We start from the raw sequence: 25,022 nt of genomic DNA on the forward strand, positions 1-25,022 counted from the left end.
CCATATCTCCTTCTACCACACAAAAATAGTCTGTCATACATAAACTGTGAAACAATGGCTTAAACTATGGAAATAGGTTATGTATTAATCAGAATTTATTGTGGAAATACTTTGTTAGCAACCATTAACTAAATGCCTCTCTCTCGGTTTCTACCAATGAGACAACTAGCATTGTTTTCAATGTTAATGTAAAAGTACATTCCATTCTAACATTCTTTTGGTAATAATCAAATAATTGATTATTGGAACCAATTTATTACGGAAGCCTAATTGGAACCTATTTTAGAACTATGATGACTAGTTGATTTCAACTGGACACGCTTAATTTTATATGTAAAAAAGTCCTTGTTTATCTTGATATTACAAAAAAAACATACTTGGAAAATCTGAGGTTTTAATTTTTATTTTAATTTAGATGATTTTCCTGTTAAAATCAATGACTATTTTCGCTTTTTAGTACATTTTGGTTAGTAAACCTGTGCTTATATATGTGAGGACTAACTCATACAAAACACTTGTACATTTTGTTAAAGTAGAAACCAAGATTGAACACGTTTTAATTTTTTATGTATGTACTTTGTTTAGTATACCTAAAGTGGTAAATTAATCATATATTGGAATGTGGATAAAATATTTTCCAAAGTGAACTGTTATAAAAATACTGTAATTCTTTCTTTAAATTCAATGATTTAAGAACTCTCACTGTACAATTTTCTTTAACTGACAATTATTGAAAGTAAGAAACTAAACTGAGTCTGAACTGTCAAGTAGGCATGATTTAACTCTGAAGGAAGAGTGGTGACACAGTTGAGAGATAAAGTACTAATCTATACACTGTAGGTTTAATTCAGTAGTGTCACTCAGTGATGTACAAATATGCAATGGTTTAGTTTTTACCAGTAACAGCTATGGACTTTGCTTTGTCTTGTGTTTATTCTTGTGCCTACTGGCAAAACTGAAACTTGCTGCTATGGACTTTGCTTTGTCTTGTGTTTATTCTTGTGCCTACTGGCAAAACTGAAACTTGCTGAATAATGATGGCTTTCTCAGTTTAATCCCTTAAATTTCCGTATTTCTGGTTTAAAATCTAACCTACTCCAAACATGTAGATCTCTAAGTGTCCTCCTTCCCACTTCGCATACTGTTCTTAAGTGCAGATGCCAGGAGCTGATGGTGGTAAGTAAAAGCCAAGCCTGCTCTCCATTCTCTATCCTGTGCCACTGATGGACTCTGTGTGTATATTGGGGTGGGGATGTAAGTCTGCTCTGGTGTCCACTTACATTAAGGTAAGAATGTCAGTAGTCCACTGTTCTGACCTTGGCTGCTTTCTATCCAATGCTGAGAAAATTATCTCTGTTTATATCTGTGTGATCTGGTAGCCCTAGTGAGGATACTATGTGGCTTTGTCTTCCTGAGACTTCTGGGAATTCACAAAGCATACAGCAGGCAGCATTCTCTTTTTCCTGAATGTAAGACATGGGAATGCCCCTCTGAATGTGCAGTCATGGAATCTCCTCTTACCTGTCTCTTACAGTGGTAACTAGTCCCCTGCCCCTTATTGGATGCACAGGCCTGGCTTGACGTTCCTAGGGTCGCCTGCCAGTGTGTCTCTTCCAGGAAATCTCCACATCAGTTACACCGTGGATTGAGGGGATGTAGTGAGATACTGTCTGGATTCCCTAGAGCTCCCACACACCTAGGGGCAGCCCCCCGCCCCCCGAATGCTGTATTTAAGCTTTTCGAACTCCAGTTCTTCAAGCCAGCAGAGCACTCACTTTTATCAACTTCTGCCACGAGGCTAGACTTTGCTCAAGGTCTAGAGTTAATGCTCAAACTCTGCTGGCAATTTCCTTGGGGTACTCCATATTTGGAGGAAACCCCTCTCCCCCTAAACACACATCATAAAGAGGGACAGGGATGAGATAGGTGGCATTTACATAGACTTTACTCTCTCCAAAAGGCAATATGCCTCTCCCCCTTCGTAACAATTTTTTGTGGACTAAGTGGGTGGGACTGATTGGTGGGGAAGATTCTGTTGAATTTTCTGTACTTGGTGAAGGTGGAGGCAATTCTCTGCATTTCACAGGAGCAGCAAACAGTGACTTTGGACTTAACTGCGAGCTGTCTCCCTGTTCACTGAAGTCCTGTTTAAAATGGCTCTTTGGGAGCAGGTAAAGTTCTTACTAAGTAAATCCCAATCTAGCAAGTTTATACTCTCTGCGTTTTACGAAGTTTGTTAAGAATGAACTAAAAAACCCCTTATTATTTGACTTTTTCACATTATACTGTCTGAAATAAGTCTTAATACTTTGTACATTTAGACTATCATCATTTTCAAAGGCAAAATTTCCCAATATCACATAAATGTCCAGAATGAATTAAAACATTTTATTCTCATTTAAAAATGACTTAAATTGCAATTTAATAATAACTAATGATTGTGTAGTCCCTTATAGTTTACAAAGAAGTCTCACATAATCCCACAGCAAACCTTTGATGTTTATTCAACATTTACCTTTACTTTTAGTTTAGCTGTTATCATTTCCCCATTTTATGGATGTGATCATTAAAACGTGGTGAGGTTAGGGACCTGCCCTGTCAGAACCAGGACTCTAACTCAGGCTGTGAAATAAAAATTCGGGGTTTTTCCCACTCTGTGTTCTTTTTGCTGTACACATGCACAAATGCTGTTCTTCCTCAGTAGACATGATGTCTTCTCAGTACGACATGTCTCCTGAGTTAATATTCTGAAAGTGGGACTGGATACATGTCTGGGCGCCTTAGTCTATCACCCTGTCCTCCTTGCAGGCACAGATTGCATGTCTCTAGGATCTCAGGCCATATCCCAAAGGACAGCTTTTAGGAAATGAAGTTAAAAAGAGCCAAATGCATACAACATTTAAGTTCCCAATTCCCTGGGGATGTAAAATGAAAGCATTGTCTGGCCCTGAATTTACTTGTCTCTCACATAAGGGTTAATATCTGTGAAGCCTTTGAAGATATAAAAACATTTTTTCTTTCAGCAATGGTGAATTTTCTTGCCAAAGACTTTACCATCCAGGGAAGTAACAGGCCACACTTTGCAGCCCACAGGGGTCAACATGACTTCGAGAAATGTCACCAGGGAGCATTGTGCAAGGAAACTGGAGCTCAAAAGTGACACAATATGCCCACTGTTACCATAGTTACAACAGGAAAGGCCACGAGAGCCGTCCCTTGTCCTATAAGCAGTAAGATAAGCCTTTAGTGATTTAGTATCACCAGGGTGAATAATCCCTAGCTCTGTCTACAAGTTCTTGGTTGTCCTGAGTTTCGATATGAAACAGGGAACAGAAGGAAGGATACATGATTTGTGTACCTTCAATAAAGTTGTTACTGATGTTTCATCAGTTAATCTTTGTTCTCAGAACCTGCACTAACTTGCAAAGTCTTTGACTTATTCATTTCCCTACCAGAAAATTGTTGGCATTCATGACCGTGACTAATTTTGGTTAGTTTGGGTCTGACACTCTACAGGGTAACAAAAGGGGGAGAATGTCTCTCTCATTCCTGAACTTCTGAGGCTTGATCAGGATAGAGCTATGGAAATCAGAGCAACTGAGATTTACAGGGCATCCCCACAGCCCTTTATACGTCCCAAATCTGGCTTTCTAAGCATGATGGAATCTGTTCTAACTTGTCTTCCAATGTTTGAATCTCTTCTACAGCACTCATGCCTGCCAGAGGGTTTGTATTCTCCGCTTTGATGACAACTTTTTTTGTGATGTACTCATTCCAAGTTGAGCTAGGTGATTTCATCTTTAGACAGCTTTGTGAGGTGAGGACAGTGACTATACCAACAAATCACCACCACCACTTACTAGTTACTCTACATGAGACACTATAAATGCCCTGTAGTCTCTCTTAATTGTCAGAATGACTCCAGGAGGTAGATGACTATCATCATCATCTTCATTTTTACAGATCAGGAGACTAAGGCTTAGAGTAGTAAAAAACTCCTCCAGTGTCACACAGCTATGACATACATGTCAGTTAGCATCCAGGGGATACATGACTCCAAAACCAAAGGGAAGGAGGAGGAGAGAGGAGGGAGGAGGGAGGAATGAGGAAAAAGGGAGGAGGAGAGAGGAGGGACGTAGTTCACACGCTATATCCTCTATTTCCTTCACCTGGAGCTGAGATCTGTCTCCTTTTAAGTGCCATCCACTACTTGGTCCTTGTTCTATCTTCTGCAGATCCATAGAAAATATCTGAATTCCTTTGCCACCACTAGCTCTTCAGATATCTAGCATGGCTTTCAGGACATTTTGCATTCTGTTCAGACCACAGGGTGCTATTTATGGATGTCCATTGTCCAGCCTCCCAAAACCACATATTTGTCTTGTTTGGCTTATTGCATTAGCTTTCTAACGTGTCTCCCTGTTCTGCCTTCTCTCCTACCCCCAGGAGCCATAGTAGGCCTTAAAATATGTCAGAGCACGTCAGTCTCCTGCTCAAAACTCTCTGTAGCTTCTTATGCCATTCAAAGTAAAGGTGAAATCTTTACAGCCAACATCAAGATAACAAAGCCCCATGACATGGCCTCCACTCCCACACCCTTCCCTTCTGCTCACACTGCTCTGGCACACGGCCTGTGTAGCTGTTCCCTGATTGTGCCTGGAATGCTCTGATCTGGAATATCCTCCCGGTTCTTTCCTGCCCTTTCCTGTCTCCCCTGTGAAGTCACCTTTTCAGTGAGGCCTTCCCCAACCACTCTATTGAAAATAACATCTCTCACCTCACTGCTGTTCCCTCTCCTCCTTCCTTTCTGTATTTTTCTCTATATCACTTATCACCATCTGACCTATTGTTTCTTTGATTTTTGCTCGCCCTCTTCCCTTACTCCTACATAAGAATACCAGTTCCGTGAGGGGAGAAAGTTTCATGTAAGTTCAGTTCTAAGGTGAAATCATAAGAAACTGTGTGACAAAATGACCATTTCACATAGGTCAACCTACCCCATCCCCTGCACTAAGAGCAGCCTCTGGCACAGCGTTCAGTAAGTAGCTGGTGAATCAATTAATAATTTATCCTTATACTGATAACAAAAATACTGTATTATAAAGCTTTTATGTGCTTTATTATCCATAAGAACTTTACTATCAACTGGTCAGATTTCTGTTATCCTCTCTGCCTTAATCCTATGTGGAGCTGAACATAGATGGGTATGCAAATAAGTACTAAAAGCTCTCTTGTTGATACACTGAACCTGGCTTTTAATTGTATGATTTGGTATTTTCTTCATAGCATTAACTAGTTTTACCCCTCATCCATCAGACTCAAAACGTCCCGTGTTGAAAAGGGCAACTTCCCTATCAACTGGGAGGATCTGTTCGGATTCAAGATAAGGTTCTTTCTTAAGCTAAATTAAGTCAGTGATTGAATGTGTAGCTAATAATGTGCAATATAGCTGAAAAATCACTGCAAAAACATTTTCCCCCCACAGGACATTATTTCCTATTGGCAGATTTGGTTTACTTTTGCAATGTTTCAGCCACTGTGTTTTAAAAAATGTTAGAAATTCTAATGTTGAGAAACAGATTCGCTATGATGAAATACATTACTATCCTAATATAAGAAAATTTAGGATAATTATTGTAGGACTGACATAGTAATCCTTATTGCTGATTACAAGGCGTTGTGCAAAGTGTTGTCAAACCCAAATCATCCCTTCGATTACCATTTCCAATTATTCACCACTAATTTGCAGTGCTTTTTACAGACAGCTGAGGGTTTTGTCTCACACGCTGAGGGCAAGGAGAAAGTTTAAAAAATTTAAGTACATGTAGAAAAGCAAGTATCTTCCTCTCATTTAAAAAGCCCCTTAAGAATCCCAAATCAGCAAGAATTCTCACATTCATCTACAATTTAATATAAAGCATTAGTTTTTTATACCCACAACAAAACATGGACCTGCAGAAGTTTTCAAACAATCCTCCAGCAGCTTCATGCGGGTCTTCTGGAGCTCGGGGCTGTGCCACTCATCCTCGTCCACTCCCCAGTACAGATCTATGACCTGGGAACCAAAGGAGGCAGCATTAATTCACCTGCGGGAAAGTTTTATTTATCTATAGGCTTTATTGATATTCACAATGTTAACATGACTTTTAACTTTTCTCTTTGCAACGTTTTTCCCCTTAGAGAGGGAAAATGATTTTAAAGATCCATCGGAAGATATATATATATATATATATATATATATATATATATATATATAGATCCCAAAGTGGATTGGAGATGAACATTACAATTTCTTATGTTCCTGATTACATGGTTGACGTGGGCCCAGAGAAAATGAAATGTTAAATGTCAGAGGCTCTACAGTGTAGGCTTTTATTGTATTGAAACGGTAACAGGATTTCAAAAAAAGCAAAATGTTTGAAAGCATCTGGGACATGGTTACCACATTATTTGAGACAAGTAAATAATAGTGTATATATAATGTTACTGAATGTCTTAATATGAGAAGGGAAAACAATAGGCATTAACATATACTGACGTGAAGTTAAACATCTAGATATTTTTTTAAAGAAAAAACCCTGTCATTATCATGGTTTATCACATAGGGACAGACATTTTTGTTTTAACTATAAGCAGTTCAGCTTTCATCAATATATGTCTGAAAAACATGTATTGGAAAACAATGAAAGGTATGCCTTACTAAGAAGTGAGGATAATAAGCGCTTCTATCTCTTTACTTCAAAGACTACATACAAGGGAAGATTCTGAGAGTCTGTAAAACTTTCACCAGTACACTCTTTGAAAAATGTGCTGTGGAGAGCAGTATGGGTTTCATTCCCTTTACTCAACTGCTATCTGCATAAGGAAAATGTTTCCAATTTTAGCTTTGAAGATGCCTTTTTCTTTTCCTTGTTTCCCATAAGCAGAAAAAAGAACCTCCCTTCCTTACTGGCTATTTGTGTGGCACTCAGTAAGATGGAAGCACAGAGCAGGGGTCCTCCACTGCGCCCCAACCAGATCCCAGGGACTTTGTGTACTTCCCAGGCCATGGCCCCACACAGGTGTGTTTGTACCAGATTCTGCTTACTTGTATTTAAGTGTTTAGATGACTGATAAAGACATAACAGCTTCTTTAAAAAATATTCCCATAGCTCAGTCCATGAGTTTTATATGAAACTGTCAGTACTAATTTTGGGGTTCTTCCCTCTAATCTAGTTTACAAGATTTAATCACAATATTAAGGAAGGGGATATCTGAGATCATAACATCATTGTGCAATAGGAGAGTCTTTAGCTGTGGGTATTTAAAATAAAATGTTAATTAAAATTAAAAATTCCGTTCTTCAAGTGTTCAATAGCCACATGTGGCTACTGATTCCCATATTGGAAAGTGCATATACAGAATGCTTTGCCATCACAGAACGTTTAATTGGAGAGAACTGCAAACTACTGAGCTTCATACACCTTCCACCATCTTCCAATAAATTATCAAAATAAACAGACAAACCTACTGCAATGTTAATGATAACTCTTAGTTGTGCCATGTACACCCAACAACCATACACAGAACCTAGTCTCCATGCTTTTCGCTGACACTGCTTAGATATATCTAAGGGAAGGTCTGATTTAGAACAAATGAAGAGAAACAAATAGTAAATATGAAGATTAATAATAAAAGTTATAAATATATACCTGCTCTTCTCTCATCTTCTTTCAATGACATAAAATTATATAAAGTAATAATGATAACAATATGTCACTGGGTTTGTAACATATAGATATCACATATGTAACAAGAATAGCACAAAAAAAGGAGAAAAGGGAAAAGAGCTATATAGGAGTAATCTTGGTATAGCTCACTGGAATTAAGTTAGTATAAATTATAAGTAGGTTCTCGTAAGTTAAGATGTATATGCCTTAAAATAACTACAAAGAAACTAAGAAATATTGTAAAAAGTCATTAAAGGAATTAAAATGTTATGCTATAAAATATTCACTTACTACAAAGCAAAGAAGTAAAAGGAATGGAGGAACACAAAAGACCTGAGATACGCAGAAAAAGAAAGTAATTCCCCCTAGATGTGAAAGCTATCATTATTTTATGAGGCCTAACACATGAGCCCCTACAGAGTTCATGAAAAGTCAGCTTCTCCAGAATATAGGTTGCTGTTATGGGAGAACTACCTAAACCTCTGATTAATGGCTATATGATGCCATTTTGAGTTCTGTATCTTGCACCAAACGCCACGGTGGCTTAAGGGCTTTTTGAAGCTATTAATTACTACTATAATTTGTATTCTTTTGTTCACTTGATGACACTTTTTATTGTTCTTAGTATATAATAAAACATGTATGTGTATATATCTTTTTTTTTCTGTTGAAATCTTAACCTTTAGAAGGGCTCTGAAAATTTTTATCTGGCAACCAATTTCCGGAAGTTGAGATGTTACAGCAGAACCAGAACACTTAGAAGAACTACAATAGTTCCCCCTTATCCATGATTTTGCTTTTGTGGTTTCAGTTACCCACAGCTAACCATGGCCCAAAAATATTAAGTGGAAAATTCAAGAAATAAGCCATTTATAAGCTCTAAATTGAAAAAAAAAAAGGAAAGTAAAAGTAAAGTGGCAGATTATAAATCCAACCAACTATATGCGGTCTGACAATTAACTTCACGAACTCATCCTAGAAAAAGTGTTACATGCCTCATTGCTGAATATCACTATGGTAACCTTTGAAGTACTCTCCTTGGGAAGCTATGTACAGATACCAGCACCTAATCCACTCTTCAAAGCAATTTTGGAACTCTTTTTCTGGAATGGCCATCAGAGTGGTCATCGTATTAGCCTTGATGTCCTGAATGTCATCAAAATGTCTTCCTTTCAATATTTCCTTTATCTTCGGGTAAAGAAAGAAGTCACTGGGGGCCAGATCAGGTGAGTAGGAAGGGTGTTCCAATATAGTTATTTGTTTACTGGCTAAAAACTCCCTCACAAACAGTGCTGCGTGAGCTGGTGCATTGTTGTGATGCAAGAGCCATGAATTGTTGGCAAAAAATTCAGGTTTTCTAACTTTTACATGCAGCCTTTTCAGCACTTCCAAATAGTAAACTTGGTTAACTGTTTGTCTAGTTGGTACAAATTCATAATGACCAATCCCTCTGATATCAAAAAAGGTTAGCAACATCGTTGCAACAAGTTCGAGAAATTAATTGTCAAGACTTCGTATAAATAATACCATTAAGTGTGATTGGATTGGCAGAGATCAAAGGCAGACTGGATAAAAACAAGACCCAACTATCTGTGGTCTATAGGAGACACTTTTGCTTCAAAAAGGTTGAAAGTAAAAGGAAAGGCAAGATATATCACACAAACAGCAACTATAAGAAAGCTTGCATGTCTATACTAATATCAAATAAAAAAGATTTTAAAACATAAAATGTAACTAGAGATAAAGAGGGACATTTTACGATAAAAGGGTCAATCCATTAGGAAGATATAACAATTATAACTGTATTTGCAACTAACAACAGACTCTTAAAATACATGAAGCACAAACTGACAGACATGCAGGGAGAAGTAGACAATTCAAATATAATAAATGGAAACTTGATATCTCACATTCAGTAATGGGAAGAAAAAACTAGGAAGAAGATAACAAAAAACTAGAAGACTGGAACAATACTGTAAACCAAATAGCTATAGCTTATCTGTAGAATAATCTATACAATAACAACCGAATATACATTCTTGTTAAGTACACAGAGAACATTTTCCAGGATAGAACATATATATTAGATAATAAAACAAGATTCAAAAAACTTAAAAAGATTTAAATCATATAAAGTGTGTTCTCCGAACATATGCAATGATATTAGAAGTCAATAATAGAAAGAAATTTGGGAAATGCACAAATATATGAAAATTAACAAATATTAAATAACCAATAAGTCAAACAAGAAATCACAAGGGCAATTAAAACATACTTTGAGATGAATGAAAACAAAGACACAACATACCAAAACTTATGGGATGCAGTTAAAGCAGTACTTAGAAGAAAATTTATAGCTGGAAATACCTATATTAAAGAAGATCTCAAATCAATAATCTAACATTCTTCATTAACACAACAGAAAAAGAACAAGCATGAGCAAGGTAAGGAAGCAGAGGGAAGAAATAGATTACAATGGAAATTAATGAAAGACTAGAAAAATAATCACTGAAACCAAAAGTTGTTTCTTTGAAGAGATAAACAAAGACAAAACTTTAGCTGGATTGACAAAAAATAAAAAAAGAGAGAGAGAGAGAGAGAGAGAGAGAGAGAAGACTCAAATTACTAAAATCGAGTAAAACAGAGGTAATTACTATTGACCTTAGAGAAAAAAAATTATTAGATAATACTATGAACAACTGTATGCCAATGAATGAAATTACTTAGATGACATGGACAAATTCCCAGAGAGACACAAGTTATGTAAATTAACTCAAGACAAAAATAGAAAATTTTAAAGACATTTTCAACAAGTAAAGAGATTAAATAGTAATTTAAAAAACTGCACAAAAAGAAAAGCTTAATTAATTCCAGATGAACTGGTGAATTCTACCAAGCATTTAAAGAAGTGATACCAATTCTTCAGTTTTCCCCAAATTTGAAGAGAACATTTCCCAACTTATTCTATAAGACCAGTATAATCCTGAGACCAAAGCCAGACAAAAATATCACAAACTACAGAGCAATAACTCTTATGAATATAAAATAAACATTTTCAACAAAAATTCTAAAAATCAAATCCAGCAACATATAAAAAGAATTATACAATTCAACTAGGTGGGATTTATTCTGGGAATGCAAGGTTGATTTAGTATCAGAAAATCAACAAATGTAATACACTATATATCAATAGAATAATGAACAAAAACCATGCGAACAATCTCGACACAGAAAAAAAACATTTGACAAAATCCAACACACCTTCATGAGAAAAACACTCAAGAAATTATCAGGTTTGTGCAAAAGTAATTATGGTTTAAAAGGTTAAAAATAATTGCAAAACCGCAATTATTTTTGCACCAACCTAATAGGAATGGAAATTAACTTCCTCAACTGAAGAAAAGGCAGCATGTATGAAAAAACAACACCTAGTATTAGGAACAGGAGAAGTAAATCCATTCTCAATACTTCTATTCAACACTATACTGGAGGTTCCAGCCAGGACGATTAGGCAAGAAAAAGAAATAAAATGCATTCAGATAGGAAAGGAAGAAGTAGATATATCTTTATTCATAGGTAACATGATCTTGTACAGGTGACCCTTGAACAACATGGGGGTTAGGGATGTTGACACCCCATGCAGTAAAAAATCTGCATATAACTTCTGAGTTCCCAGAAACTTAATACTAATGGCCTACTGCTGACCAGAAGCCTTATCAGTAACAAACAGTCAATTAACACACATTTTACATGTTACGTATATACATATTTTATTCTTACAATAAAGTAAGTTAGAGAAAAGAAAATGTTAAGAAAATCATAGGGAAGAGAAAATACATTTACAGTTATTTATTGAAAAATATCAACATATAAGTGGGCCCAGGCAGTTCAAACCCACATTGTTCAAGGATCAACTGTATGTTGAAAATCCTAAGGAAACCACTAAAAACCTGTTGGAACTAGTGAGTTGAGAAAGGTCATAGGATGCAAGATCAATATACAAAAACCAACTGTACTTCTATACACTAGAAATGAGCAATGTAAGATGAAATACAGAAATTTAAATTCCATTTAAGAGTATCAGAAAGAATAAAAAACTTAGGAATAAATTTAAGAAATGCAAAATTTATACTTAGAAAATTACAAAGCAACCCTGAAAGAAATTAAAGATCTGAATAAGTTGAAAGACATTCCATATAGAAGAATTGGGAGATTTAACATCACTAAGTTGCAATATTTTCTAAATTAATCTACAGATTCAATGTAGTCACTATGAAACTCCCAGCTGGCTTATTTACAGAAACTGACAAACTGATCCTAAATTTCATATGGAAATTCAAGAGACCCAGAATAATCACAACAATCTTGTAAAAGACAAACAAAACACTTCCAGATTTCAAACTTACTACAAAGCTACAATAATTAAGACAGTGTGGCACTGGCAAAAGGATAGTCAATATAATAAAATTGGGAATCCAGAAATAAATCCTCACACTTAGGGTCAACTGATTTGAACACAGGTGCCAAAACAGTTTAATGAGGAATAAACAGTCTTTTCAACAAATGGTTCTGGGATAACTGGATATCCACATGCAGAAGAATGAAGTTTGCCCCCTACCTCATAACATATACAAAATTAACACAAAATACTTCATAGCCATAAAGAATTAAAACTATAAAACTATTTTTTTTTTTTAAAAATAGGGGTAAATATTTGTGACTGGATTATTTGACAGTGGTTTCTTGGACATGGCAGCAAAGTGCAAGTAATTAAAATAAAAAAGATAAATTGAACTTCCTCAAAATTAAAAAATTTTGTGCTTCAAAGGATACATCAAGAAAGTGAAAAGAGCATCTTCAGATTGGAATAAAATACTTGCAAATCATATTTGATAATGGATTTGTATCTAGCACATATAAGGAACTCCTACAACTCAGTAAGACAAATAACCCATTTCTTCACAGAATACAGATTGCCAATAAACACATGAAAAGATGCTCAATATCATTAGTTATCAGGGAAATGCAAATTAAAATTACAATGAGAACACTTCACACCCACTAGGATGGCTATAATCAAAAAGACATAACGAGAAGTATTGATGAGGATATGGAGAAATTGTAATACTCATGCATTGCTGGTGGGAATATAAAATGGTGCATCCACTTTGGAAAATCATCTGGCGGTTTCTCAAATTGTTAAACATAGTTACCATACGACCCAGCAATTCTCCTAGATATATATCCAAGAGAAATAAAAACATACGTCTACACAAAATCTTAAACATGAATGTTCATAGCAGCATTATTAATAGCCAAAAAAGGAGAAACAATCCAAATGTCCATCAAGTGATCAATGGATCAATAAAATGTGGTATATCCATACAATGGAATATTATTTGGTAGTAAGAATTAATTCAGTTATGACACATGCTATCACATGGATGAGCCTTGGAAACATTATCCTAAGTGAAAGAAGCCAGACACAAAGACCACCTGTTGTATGATTCCATTTATACACAATGTCTAGAATAGGCAGATCTACAGAGACAAAAAGTAGATTAGATTAGGGCTGAGAAGGAGGGGAGTAGGGCAATTAGGGAGTCACAGGTAAAAAGCACTGGTGTTCTTTCTGGGGTGTTGAAATGTTCTAAAATTGATTTTGGTAATGTTTAAACAACTGGGAATACACTAAAAAAACCCCACTGAACTGCACAGTCTCAACGGGCCAATTTTATGGTATGTGAATTGAACTATATCTCAATGACTCTTTGCACATTTAATTTGTATTGTGATTTTCCACAGGTCTTACATCTCCCTACTCATAGATTTGAGTGCAAGAACAGTATAAATTGAAATCAAGCACCTGGCACGTAAAGAGCTAAAGAATAAGATCTAACTAAATATATGCAGACCAAATGACCAAGGTAAAAGTCAAAATAAGACTGTCACTTATATTTTTAAATAGAAGCCTAAGTGTCACATTATTTATTTGCCACAGGCAGAAGTCTTTTGTAATAGTTTTGCCCTCTGTTATTTCCTTTAAGTTTGGCCACTACTGCCCTCATCCAGACCTTCATAACTCCACATCTCCTTACTTCCGTAGCTTTGTTTAAATATTCTCCTGTTTCCAGCTTTTCTCCTTTAAATTGTGTTTTTCTCAAATGTCTTTATGGGAAGATGATGAAAAAAGATAAAATCCAGCGCCATTGAAGACAAAGGGGAAATAAATCAATGAAACACGTAACTTATGTAATACAAAACACCATTTGGGGCCAACAGAAATGCCATATATCCGCATGATCAATAACTGGCAAAATGCAGTTGGAACCCAAAGTGCTCAACAAGACAAGATTTATTATATACTTAAAAAAATTAAGTTTAGCTTTTAGCCTAATGTCCAGGCAATGCAGACACTGGAATTTAATTTACTATTTATTGGACTACTAACTTGTTGACAGCACATTTTATGTGCCTTTACTTATTTCATCACTGAGTATAAAAGCTCAGGAAAGTAATTTGATTTTATCTCTTTTTACTTAAAACCATCTAACTTGTTTCAAAATATTCTTAGGGAAGCTGATTTATCATGCTCAGCATAAAATGCTGAATTGGTCTGAAAACAAAAAGCCAGCAAATAAAGGCCCTAACAAATTTAACCACTTGAAATCAGACATAATTATTTAAGTACCAAGATTACTGAACAAACAATAAAGCAAACTGTAATAAATAACTTCATGCTTTATTAAAAAATAGTCAAATTTGAATTCACAACCACTTCACACTATCATTTCTTTAAAGCTAGCCTTTGAAATTTTTTTCAAAATATTTTCCTTCTCAACTTTTCCATGCCATATGACACTATCTGAATGCAAAACAAAAATGTAACTACAGATACAATATGACTGATTTTGTTTTTAAACAAAAATAGTACAGAAATGAAGGCTGTTCCTCAAAGTTATTAAAATGGGAGGCTACGCATTCATTCCAATGATTCTGCCACTGCCCAGGGCATTTCCTGTGTAGGAATCATCTCCTTTTGTAATGAAAAAACTCTTGTCCCTGTGTAGTTGGAGTTTATTTTTATTACAAATGGTATTTCTCCTGCTTTACTGGCCTTTACATTGATAAGAAATGGCTTTGAAAAGAACTTTAGCCCTTTTAAAAAATCAACTCAATTCTTAAAGGGATTAATATCTGTTATCACTAACAATATTCTAAAGAATACAGAGCAGGATCAGCACATTTTGAACCAGAACAACATTATTGTGCTATGGTCCTAACTTCTAAGGTCAATAGAGAGGTGCAGACAGCACTCATCTGAATTTGTTTTAGTAGTTGTGTCCTGTTAGTAGAATGTTCCTCTCACAGGAGGCAGTAAGCAGGGAGGCGTCTTAAACCTCAGACTAGATATGCCAGACACTGTTTACCAGTGGTGAGTTGTGCTTCATAGATACGGCAATTCTCACTCTGTTTAGAATGACTTTCTCCAGATGCACGGGATACAAGAAAACAAAACAAAACAACAAAAAAACGTCTCTTCAGGTCCATATTATCCATGGCCACATTTTTACTAGAACTATTGCAAATACTGACTTTAGGTCACCTGCAATGGTTCTTTTGGTCATGTGACATACAGGAACATGACTCAGACAGACATTTCTGGGAAAACGAGGTCCTAAGCCAAGCCCAGGAAGGAATGGCTGGCCCCAGTGGTCACATGCGATCACCAGAAAGAAAGAGGATCTAACAGCACGAGGTAGGATAACGCTTCCTCCAAAGCCTCCTGATGACAACAAACTGCTCAGACCTGATGCCTCTGTGTCTTGGGAGATTTAGCCTCTGCACAGTTTTAACAATTATAATGTGATGCTAAGGAAGAACTAAACCAGGAGCTAAGGCAGCACCTCTGACTATTAGGGCTTAATGAGCATGGCGATGGAGAGAAGGTACGGAAAGTTGTTGGAGGCAAAGAAGGAGCCATAAGCCAGAAGCAACTGCATCTACATGGAGTCTAAACTGGAGAAGCTCACTGCATAGAGACCTTAGCCAGGCTGCAGCAGGTACCAGCTTCCTTCCGTGGCAGGACAGCTGACTGCAGGCAAGTATGTGACTGAGTGAGAAACCCAGCATTGGCTCTGTATCCTGAGCGGTGATACAGCAACCACTGTATCAGAGGGACCCTCGAGCGTGCCTATGTATTATTACTGTGGCTCCCTAAATTATCTCCCTGCTTCCATTCTTGCTCCATCTAATCCATTCACTACGCTGCAGGTAGAGGGATCTTTTAAAAATGCAAATCTAATCACCATAGCTAAGATTTCCTTTCACTCTACCAGACACCACATAGAGTAACTTACTCCTTAAACAAACTTATGAAGTAGACAGAAATAATATCCTTGTCTTATAGATGAAAAAGGTGAGGCACAGAGAAGTAACTTGCCCAAAGTCACCCAGGTAGCAAGTAGTAGAGGTGGGATTTGAACATGGGCTGTTAACATTCTTTCACAGTCCTTTCCGTGCTTAACCTGCCCATCACTCTGAAGACAGTGTATAGAATCTGTGATCTAATGTATGAGCGCCTCTGTGATCCAGTCCCTGCCTGACTCTCCAACTTTGTTCTAGCTACACACACACACTCACACACGCGTACTCTTCACACACGTTTGTACATGTGTATGTTAGTATATATTAAAACATACACATATTTATACACGTGCATACATTTACATATATACTTACATTTACATATATACTTACATTTACATATCTACACTTTCTTTATACATTTTCATGAATGTGAACAGAAGAGGCTTTTTGGTGCAATGTTGAAGAGAACTGACACAGGCCAAACAGCCTTGGTTCAAATCCTGACTCTGCCCTTAGCTGTGGGATCTCTAGCAGTTATTTACTTCTGTTATTTCTAAGTGTCCTTATCTATAATAATAAAGTGGAGAAGATGGAATGTACCTCCTAGACTCATAACAAGGATTAAATAAGTTGATGTATACACAGCAGTGAATACTACATCACATTCAAGTTCTTTCCCCAATTTGCCTATGAAAATAAGTTCCTCTGCCTGAACTATTCTTTTGTACCTGGCCGTCTCCATCTACCCATCCTTCAGGACTCAGACATCAGCTTCTCAGGCCGTCCTGAGGCCTCTAGGTTTGGTGAGGCCCCGGGTTGTACACGGCCAGAGCAGCCTGTATTTCCTTAGCACCAAGCATCACCCTGGTCACTGTTATTCACGACTGTCGTCTCCATAAGACTGTAAACTCCACAAGGGCAGGGACTGTGTGTGTTTTCAATACTGTGGTATCCACTGCACCTACAACTCTGCTAGTGCAGGGCAGGTGCTCAACCAAGTCTGTGAATAAACGAATGAAGTCCTTGAGACCAAGCACCTTAATCTGCCCTTGGGGAATTAGCGTCAACATTAGTGAGGAAGAAAGACAGGGCCCTGGATGTGAAGGACACACAGGAGACTGTTCTTCAGAGCATGAGAGGGACTTCGAGACAGAAAAGCAGAGCAAAGGCAGAACATGACATGGCCTGCCCACAGAGAGGATCAGGTCATCGCATCATAATGTCACACGCGGAAAGGAAACAAAAATCAAGCTCAGTAGAAGAAAACTGAGTTTCCATTACTTTTTCAATGGTTTATAACTAATTATTGACAAAGTGGACCTCTTTAATGAGTGTTCTTTTTACTGTGCAAAGACTTGTTAAAAGGTCTCTCCCTCCTATAAGAAATAAAAATGAGGATGGAAAGAAATAGCTACCTTGTGATCAGAATTGGAGAAAGGTTTTGTGATGATTATACCCAATTGGGACACTTAAATGTCACTTGCAACTGGGATTTCTCAGTCTGTTTATTGAAGGATTCATCTTCTTGGGTGATTTCCAGTGTTGGGGTAATCAGACAACCATAATTTAGCAGAATTAAACGTTCAGCAAAGTACAGCTCCTCCAGTAAATTCTGGAGCTTTCCCACAATGTCCACTGCTCTATTTTTAGGAGAAATGTTAGGTATAAGATTGTCTGTGCACACAAAGTAAAGGAAGAACAATAATGCTGCCTTGGGAAGTCAGGCATGAGAATTCCAGAAGAGCCATTCATTCCATGCTGCAGAAATGGTGAACTGACATTTACAACTAAACTGGAGTAACTGAAGGTCAATTATGACGTAATGTTTTCCTTCCCTTTTATTATGTCTATTAATCTTCAGTCCCCTTTTTATAAACTGGCTCACAGATAGGAGAAAGATGATGTAACATGCTTATATTTTTACATACAATTAGCTTGGTAAGACCTGCTCAGGCTTTGATAGACTGAACCAAAATGTGAAGTGAGCAAGACAGATTGAAGTGCTGGCCTGAGTGAAATGATGTGTGATTCAATGAGCGGACAGATATTCCACTTTAGAAAGAAGCATACATTTGATTAATAGAAAATGGAAACAGGCTGTTTAGTTGAAAATGTGGAGAAAAGACCAAGGGCATCACAACACATCCTGTCAATCATAAAGCCAATGATGTATTTTGACAACTCAGGAGGCAAAATGTATTTTGAAAGAGCCTTCTGAGTAGGCAGAGAGTTGGGAAGAAAAAACATGTACAAAGAAGGAGACTAGGCTCCTTTTAGAACAGGAGGGCTGTGGTGGGAGAAGCAGCGATGGAGGAAAAGTACGTGAAAACAGCTGATGAAGGACCTTCAGTGTGAGACTAAGTAATAGTTCAATTCAGTAAATATCAGTAAGGTCAAGCTAAGATAAAACTCACGTCATTTAACTTAACCTACAACTTTGATGTGTACAGAGAGTGTAGCTACTTTATTTTTTCTAAAACGAGTTTGGGCTTCCTGCCCAAGTCTCCATCCTCTGGTTGGGTGTGCTCTCTCACTGAATTCTCATAACACTCCTGGAAGATACACACTATCCCATTCATTTTACAGAGGAGTCAGCTATGTGTCAATGACAAAGCTCTTTGCCTGGAGTCCCAGGACCGGTAATTTGTAGACCCAGGATTTGAATCCTAGTCTAACAGAAAAATTTATCCTGTTTCCACGATACCCCATAAATGACACAATGTACTGCATTTTATGGAATCTAAAATATCAGTTGTAGGCTGCTCCAATAGTGTACATTCCACTAAAAAAGAAATGCACTGCCAATTACACCATGACACACCACTTATTTGTGAGACAAACCCTGACTTCTGATGTAAAAATGTGAAAAACAACGTGCATCTTAGGATGAGTGAAATCTGGGAAGTACTGTTTAAGAAAGATTATTTAAGCAGCTGTGTACAGTCTGGACCAGAACACAAAACACCCAGGGCAAGGAAAGATTGGGAAAAGACTGCCATGGTCACTCAGCTATTAAGAAACAGAAGCCTGGGTAAAGAGGGAGCCTGGTGAGACGGGAAGAAAGGCAAACTTCTAAGAAACACTGGCAAGTAAGTCAAGGGGAAGAGTGGCAGTTTAGCTCTAGGTTGTAAAGGGTGACAGATGGACTATAAGCCAAGATTTTAAAGTCTGGAAAACTGGGAAATAGTAGCAATTGGAAAACTGGGAAAAGGGAGAAGAAGGATGGGCTCCACTTTAGAGATATTCACATTCAAAAAGCAGAATATTATCTTCACGTAACGATGGAGCGGAGAGAGCTGGAAGTGCTGGTGTGGGGTCACTCACACACACAGGTATCAGCTTAAGGAGAAGATTACACACTAATTGGGGGTCTAGGGAGGGAAAAAAACCAAAATCAGGTGAACAGGTCTGGACCTGCGCTGCTAAAGGAAACACGAAGAGATGGACCCTCAAGCAAAAGAGAGGGAGACCAACTCTAGACCAAATGATGCAACTTTGTTAAGGATGAGCATCCGTGCCCTTGGTGCTGTTGGCTGGCATCACAATGTCGTCATGAGACAGAAAGCAGGCATGGCAAGGACTTCCCGCTGGCAGGCATTGCAGGTTTCACGCTCACACTTCCCTGCACACCTAGGACCCCAACATTTGCCTGTCAGAGAGAAGGAAGAGGCCTGGGGCCAGCACAGGGGAATTCCAGCTCCGAGGCCAAGTTGTCGCCTTTAATTGCAAGGACAAATGGGGGAATTTTTTTTAAAGCTATTATTTAGCAAAGTTGTAAAAGGTAACAAATGGTACCCACCAAGACGGGGCTATTCAACTAAAACTGTGAAGTGTTTCCATCACCTGCCTCTCTTAATTTCAAAGAAAGTCAAGTCTGAAGACAGATGGCAAATGGACTGCTGACCACGTGTTTTAGTTTATTGCCTCATTGTCACTCTGTCCCAATTCCACAGCACTTTGGAAAGTTGCATTAATTATTTCAGGTTATGTACCCTATTAATGCAATGTCCAAACATGATCAAATAAAAAGTTACTAATCTGACAAGTAGAAACATAATTTTCTTAATCATTATCTGGATTTTTTTTTGCACATGTACCAATGAATTTCCACCCTCACTGGAACTCCTCTAGGTGTCTACCTGTCACTCACAGTTGGCCACCTGTCACTGGGCAGTCAGGCTTCCATCCCTATCAAAACAGCCCCACCCTGACGCCACTCCCAGCTGAAGCTGTGCATTCCAGCACGAGAGCCACTGGCCACATATGGTTGTCACACACCTGAAATGGGACCAAACTGGGGTGTATTGTGAGTGTAAAATATAACTGGACTTTGAAGACTTAGTATGAAAAAAGATTGTAAAATACCTTATTAATAATTTTTATATTGACTTACATGTTGAAATGATGTTTTGGATATAATGGCTTAAATAAAATATTGAAATAAATTTTACCTGTGGTTTTTTTTTAAACTTTTTAACACATGGTTAATAGAAAATTTTAAATTACACTTGTGGCTTCCCAGATCTGTGACTTATATCAGAACTGGTCTAGACTCTCAGCTTCTGGATCGTATTAATTTAATCAATAAATTCACAACATTGATTACATATATAGTATGAGCCAGGTACTATAAAAATGCTGGTGACATGAAGGTACAATAATATGATTTCTGACCACTAATAGCTCCCAGTTAGTGGAGTAAGGGCATTTTAAAAGTGATTCAAACAATATGACAAATGCTATTAAAGATTAAGAATAAAGCCTATGTACTTTTACAGAAGGAAGTTTACTATTTCTTGAAGAATGAATAGAAATTTTTCTAGTTATTTGCATGGTGGGCAATTTAAGGGCACCCCATACAGAGGGCACAGTGTGTGTGAAGACTCAGGGAAAAGAAAACTGACAAAGAAAATTGTTTGGAGAACTGAATGTAGTTCGGAATGGCTAAAATAGTCTGCCTGTGGGGAGGGTGACACATAAGACCTCACTGGTAGGCAGGAGTGGAAAAGAGAACTTGCGTGCTGTGCTAAGAAGTGTGGACTGTATCTTGGAGATAAAAGGGTCAGATTTGCATTTCAGAAATACCACTGCAGCAGCATTGTGGAGGGTGGACTAGGCAGTCAAGGGAGGTAGGAGATAGATGCTGGAGAGGAGAAGGCAGAGATGAACGTAAACAGACCAGCAGGGTGTCTATTCAACAGTCAAGACGACCATAATACAGACCTCAACAAATGTGACAGACTATTGAAATATATAGGGAGGCAGAAGCCACAGGCCTGAGATTTACTGGATGTTAAAGGTGAAAAAAGGAACAGGTTTGTGAACACTGGTGACTAAAATGGAATGAGATAAATACTAGCCCACTAAAGAAGTTGGTTATCAGAAGGTATTCTTAAGGGATGATATATTGAGTGGCTGGATTCAAATGAAAATTGCTTTCAAAATGGAGGTGTCCTAAGTCCTTTTATCAGTTCTGATAAAAGTCAAGAACCCCTTTTAGAGGTCCCTGCCCTAGCTAGGTTTACTGGGGTCTCAGGGTACCAGTGGGGGCTGGGTGTGCAGATTTATAAGAGCTCAGGGAGAAGGGGGAGATATTTGGAAATTGAAAAAGACATTTTGGGAAGGCTAGGCCTTGAGCTGGATTTTGAAGGACAGGGGTGGAGAAGAAAGGGTATTTCTGATAAGAGGAGAACTGAAAGAAGTTTTCAAGTTAGGAATAAGCACTCAGCAAGATGTGCGCCAAGGACAGGCTGAGAATGGAGTATTTATGTTGGGAAGAGTGGGAGATGGAGTTGGAGAGACAGCTGGGGTCATGCTCAAGAGCGACCCTGTTGGCAGCCTGGAGTCATTGACAGCTTTTAAGCACAGGAATGGACAACGTGACATTCAAGTAAGATTACGCTGGTGGTGTTGTGTAGGAAAACTCAAGCAGGGTGATGGTGCTGGCAGTTCTTCCTAAAGTACTCTGACGAATGCTCACTAAATGTCAAATACTCTTCCAGGCCCCAAGGACTTAAAAATAAATGAGAACTAGTCTCTTCCTCAAGGACTTGCAACCTACTGGGGGTAAGCAGAGAACAAGATCATTTAAGATGCTTTTTGTTCATACAACTTTTGAAGCAATGAGGGTTGGTCCAGGGACTCATAAATGAGAATGGAGAGGAAACATCTGCAAGCAAGAACGGATGGCACCTATGGATACAAATACAAGCCCTTTACTTACTGGGTCCTGTACCACCTGCTTTTGTCCCAATTTGTCTGTATTTTTCGGAATTTATTCCCTTCATTCTTCCTTTCTATCCTCTTCTCTGTAGCCAAGGGCACCTACTGAACACTGGCAAATCACACAACATATTATTTATACACTTTGTCTCTCTGGGAAGCCATGTGGGTTTTCTGCTCTGAGCGGGGTTGGTATTCTTTCCATTCAGTTGTTTCCATCTCTCGGCAATCAACCTACATACATTACACACCGAATTAACAGACGGTCACATAATCGGAGAGTCTGGAGCATCTTCATTAAATATCTGAGTTTAAATGAAAAAAATAAAAGGAAACACTAGAAAACAGCCTGCCACACAGGCATATAGACAAAAGTACATGTATATGGCCTTGCTTAAAATGTAACTCCATATTCTATCAATTTAATTTAATAAAGATTTAACTAAATGGCCTACTATGTGCCAGAATACTTGACTAATCATTGGGATAAGATGAATAAGTCCTGAGAACTTTCAGATTGTACAGGCAGGTGATGAAAAATTTACCTAACCAGATGTTTCATCTCCACTGCTCACGCAAGTCCACCATAATTTCTTACTTGCACTATCTTCCTGTTTCTACCATTCTTTCCCACCCCTATTCCAGTCTCCTCACAGGTCTTATGCGAAGCTCTTAAATGTAAGTTATATAATATCATGCTTTCCTTTCTTACTCAGTAAAGTTCTCAGTCCTTAATCTTGGCTCGTAAGGTCCCATATGATCTGACTCTGATGTCATCTTCTACAATTATTTCCCGTACTCACTCCACTCCACTCGTACTTGGCTTCTTTGCTGTTCCAAGACTATTCTAAACACACTCCTAACTCAGACCCCTTTCCTGGTTGACTAGCACCTTCCTCCCTAGATGTCTGTGTGATTTGCTCCATCACTTTCTGCAGATCTCTGCTCAAAGGTTGTCTTATCACCGATCCCTTCTCTGACAACCTGCCATTTGCTACCCCCACAATCCTGCTTTATTTTTCTTAAAAGCATTTACTCAGTAAAATGCATCTATTACCACTGGAATTTATCATTTATTTCTGCCTCCCCCAACAATATTGGTTTGCTCCTGTATTCCCAGCACTTGGACTGGCATGTGGCCAATGGTCAACAAATACTTCTTACATGAACTGGATGAATGACTGGGAGTTATGCATAGGCTTTTAGGGGAGTAAAGAACAGGGTACAAGGCATATCCTGGGAGGTATGAGGATCAGGCAAGGCTTCCTTAAGCAAGTGTGGGCTGAGATTTCCTTCATTCATATGCTCATGCATTCATTCAACACATTCTTACGGAGTTTTCCTATGTGGCAAGCACTATTCTAGGACCAGGAATGTAGGTGTCGTGAAACAGACAAGTCCCTGTTCTTGTGGAACTTACAATTGAGTGGGAGAAAGACAATAAGCAAGCCGATACATGAGTAAACAAGAAAAATATTCAATACTGACACATGCCATGCAAAGAACTAAAATAGCGTGATGTCAAAGAGAGTGCCTAGTGGTTACTTTCGATGGGATCATTAGGGAAGCATCTTTAGGAAGTGACATTTCAGTGGAGACCTGAAGGACAATGTGAAAGTGCCCACGTGAAGATGAGGACATGAGCATTCCTAGAGAGAGAGAAGATCCAGGGTGAAATCCCTAAATGGGAATGGGCTTGAAGTGTTCATGGAACCAAATGGCGGACACATAGCTGCAGACCGGTGGGCACGGAGGAGAGGGGCATGACTTAAGATCAGATAGGAAGAGTTTTAAGAATGAAGAGGACTTAGGAGTTGATGCAGGGGAAGAACAAGATTGAACAGCACTGTTGGTGGAGAGAACATAAGCAAAGGCAAGGAGGCATGAAATAGACTGGTACGTTTGAGTAACTCTAAGAAATTCATTTTGCGTGGGTTAATCGCACAACCAAAGATGGAATCCAGACTACTGGATGGGTAAATTGGGTTTTTTCATGAAGCTTCCGGCACCATATTTGGTTGCAGTTGAAAAGAGAACCATATCTCTAGAAAACATATCCTCAGGGAGATGTATAATCAACCTACCAGAAAAATATATTTCTAGAAGGTTCAGTTATTACATATTTGAGTTCCTGTTAAGCTTAGAAGCTGGAAAGCAAATGTAACCTTACATATTTTATTCTAAACACAACCTCAGATCTATAAACTGTCACCACCCTCATTTTAGACGCTGAACTGACTGGCAGGTTACATCACTCACATGAGATCGCTGGGGCTCAGTTCCATGTTTGCTTTGCCCACTGCTGTTTCAGTGCTGTCCAGCATATCTCTTTGATTGATTCCTTGAATCTGCCTAGAATGAGCCTTGCTGTCAATTTATTCCATGGATCTTGCTTGCTACAGTTTGCCTTTTACTGTATGTGTCTTCTGTGCCTACTTATAATTTAGAAATTATACTTCTCTTTTCTTTCCTTCAGCTAATCCTAATCAAGACCATGTTTCATGGAAGCTCTTTTGTAGCTCAAAGACTTCCTCCCTCAACTGACAAAAATGATGCAAACTCAAATTCCCTCAAAGATGGGATTAATATGCTTGGACACGTTTCTTCCTCTGTAGTAACTGAGTTCCCAGCAAGTGTCTAAGTCTTTGGGAATCTTGACAGATCAACATTTTTGTAACAGTTGAGACCCTGTTATCCGTAGAAGCAGATTCCTTGAAGAAG

The 25,022-nt window shown here is 38.0% G+C and overlaps 1 protein-coding gene and 1 long non-coding RNA gene across 2 annotated transcripts in view; one reads left to right on the plus strand and one right to left on the minus strand.

The window, feature by feature from the left end:
* The window catches only part of NWD2 (NACHT and WD repeat domain containing 2), a 170,705-nt gene that overhangs the window by 75,222 nt on the left and 70,461 nt on the right, over positions 1 to 25,022 (minus strand). The window contains exon 3 of the mRNA XM_019741957.3: positions 5,939 to 6,055. Coding sequence (XP_019597516.3) covers positions 5,939 to 6,055 — 117 coding nt within the window. The remainder of the gene's footprint in view (positions 1 to 5,938; positions 6,056 to 25,022) is intronic.
* LOC141569360 (uncharacterized) lies at positions 3,707 to 14,105 on the plus strand. The gene is made up of 3 exons (XR_012492901.2): positions 3,707 to 3,817; positions 6,927 to 7,061; positions 13,515 to 14,105. It is a non-coding gene; the product is annotated as an uncharacterized LOC141569360 (long non-coding RNA).

This window comes from Rhinolophus sinicus, chromosome 1, assembly GCF_057876585.1.
Source record: "Rhinolophus sinicus isolate RSI-liver-muscle chromosome 1, RSI-T2T, whole genome shotgun sequence".
In the NCBI taxonomy this organism is placed as follows: domain Eukaryota; kingdom Metazoa; phylum Chordata; class Mammalia; order Chiroptera; family Rhinolophidae; genus Rhinolophus; species Rhinolophus sinicus.